The sequence below is a fragment of the Myotis brandtii genome, unplaced genomic scaffold (assembly GCF_000412655.1).
Source record: "Myotis brandtii unplaced genomic scaffold, ASM41265v1 scaffold103, whole genome shotgun sequence".
Taxonomy (NCBI): domain Eukaryota; kingdom Metazoa; phylum Chordata; class Mammalia; order Chiroptera; family Vespertilionidae; genus Myotis; species Myotis brandtii.
This window is the reverse complement of record NW_005353460.1, coordinates 1,342,725-1,342,958: the sequence shown is the minus strand read 5'-3', so window position 1 is coordinate 1,342,958 and position 234 is coordinate 1,342,725. Positions and strand designations below refer to the sequence as shown.

Genomic DNA, 234 nt, shown 5'->3' with positions numbered 1-234 from the left:
CCGCTCCCCTTCCCCTCCCGCGGCCGCCGCGCCACCGCCTGCTGCACGCGCTCGTTCACTGTCCGCAGAGCAAAAGCGACTCCCAGCTCCGCCGACATGCTGCCAGCTCTCCACATCCCCAGGGACAAACGTCGAGACCCAGACCCCGGCACCCCGGGGCTGAGGACACCTTCCGGTCCAGCCCCACTTACGTCTCTGGATGGCCCAATCAGCGCTCACGTCCGAATCGTCTCA

General features: G+C 67.9%; 1 protein-coding gene across 2 annotated transcripts in view; it reads right to left on the bottom strand.

Moving 5' to 3' along the window:
- The window catches only part of PROSC (proline synthetase co-transcribed homolog (bacterial)), a 12,295-nt gene extending 12,084 nt beyond the window's left edge, over positions 1-211 (bottom strand). Inside the window, exon 1 of one of the 2 annotated variants that reach the window (XM_014536196.1) lies at positions 18-211. In XM_014536196.1, coding sequence (XP_014391682.1) covers positions 18-116 — 99 coding nt within the window. In that variant the 5' untranslated portion in view covers positions 117-211. The remainder of the gene's footprint in view (positions 1-17) is intronic. The other variant, XM_014536190.1, reaches the window with a different exon arrangement.
- Positions 212-234: the final 23 nt, after the last annotated feature.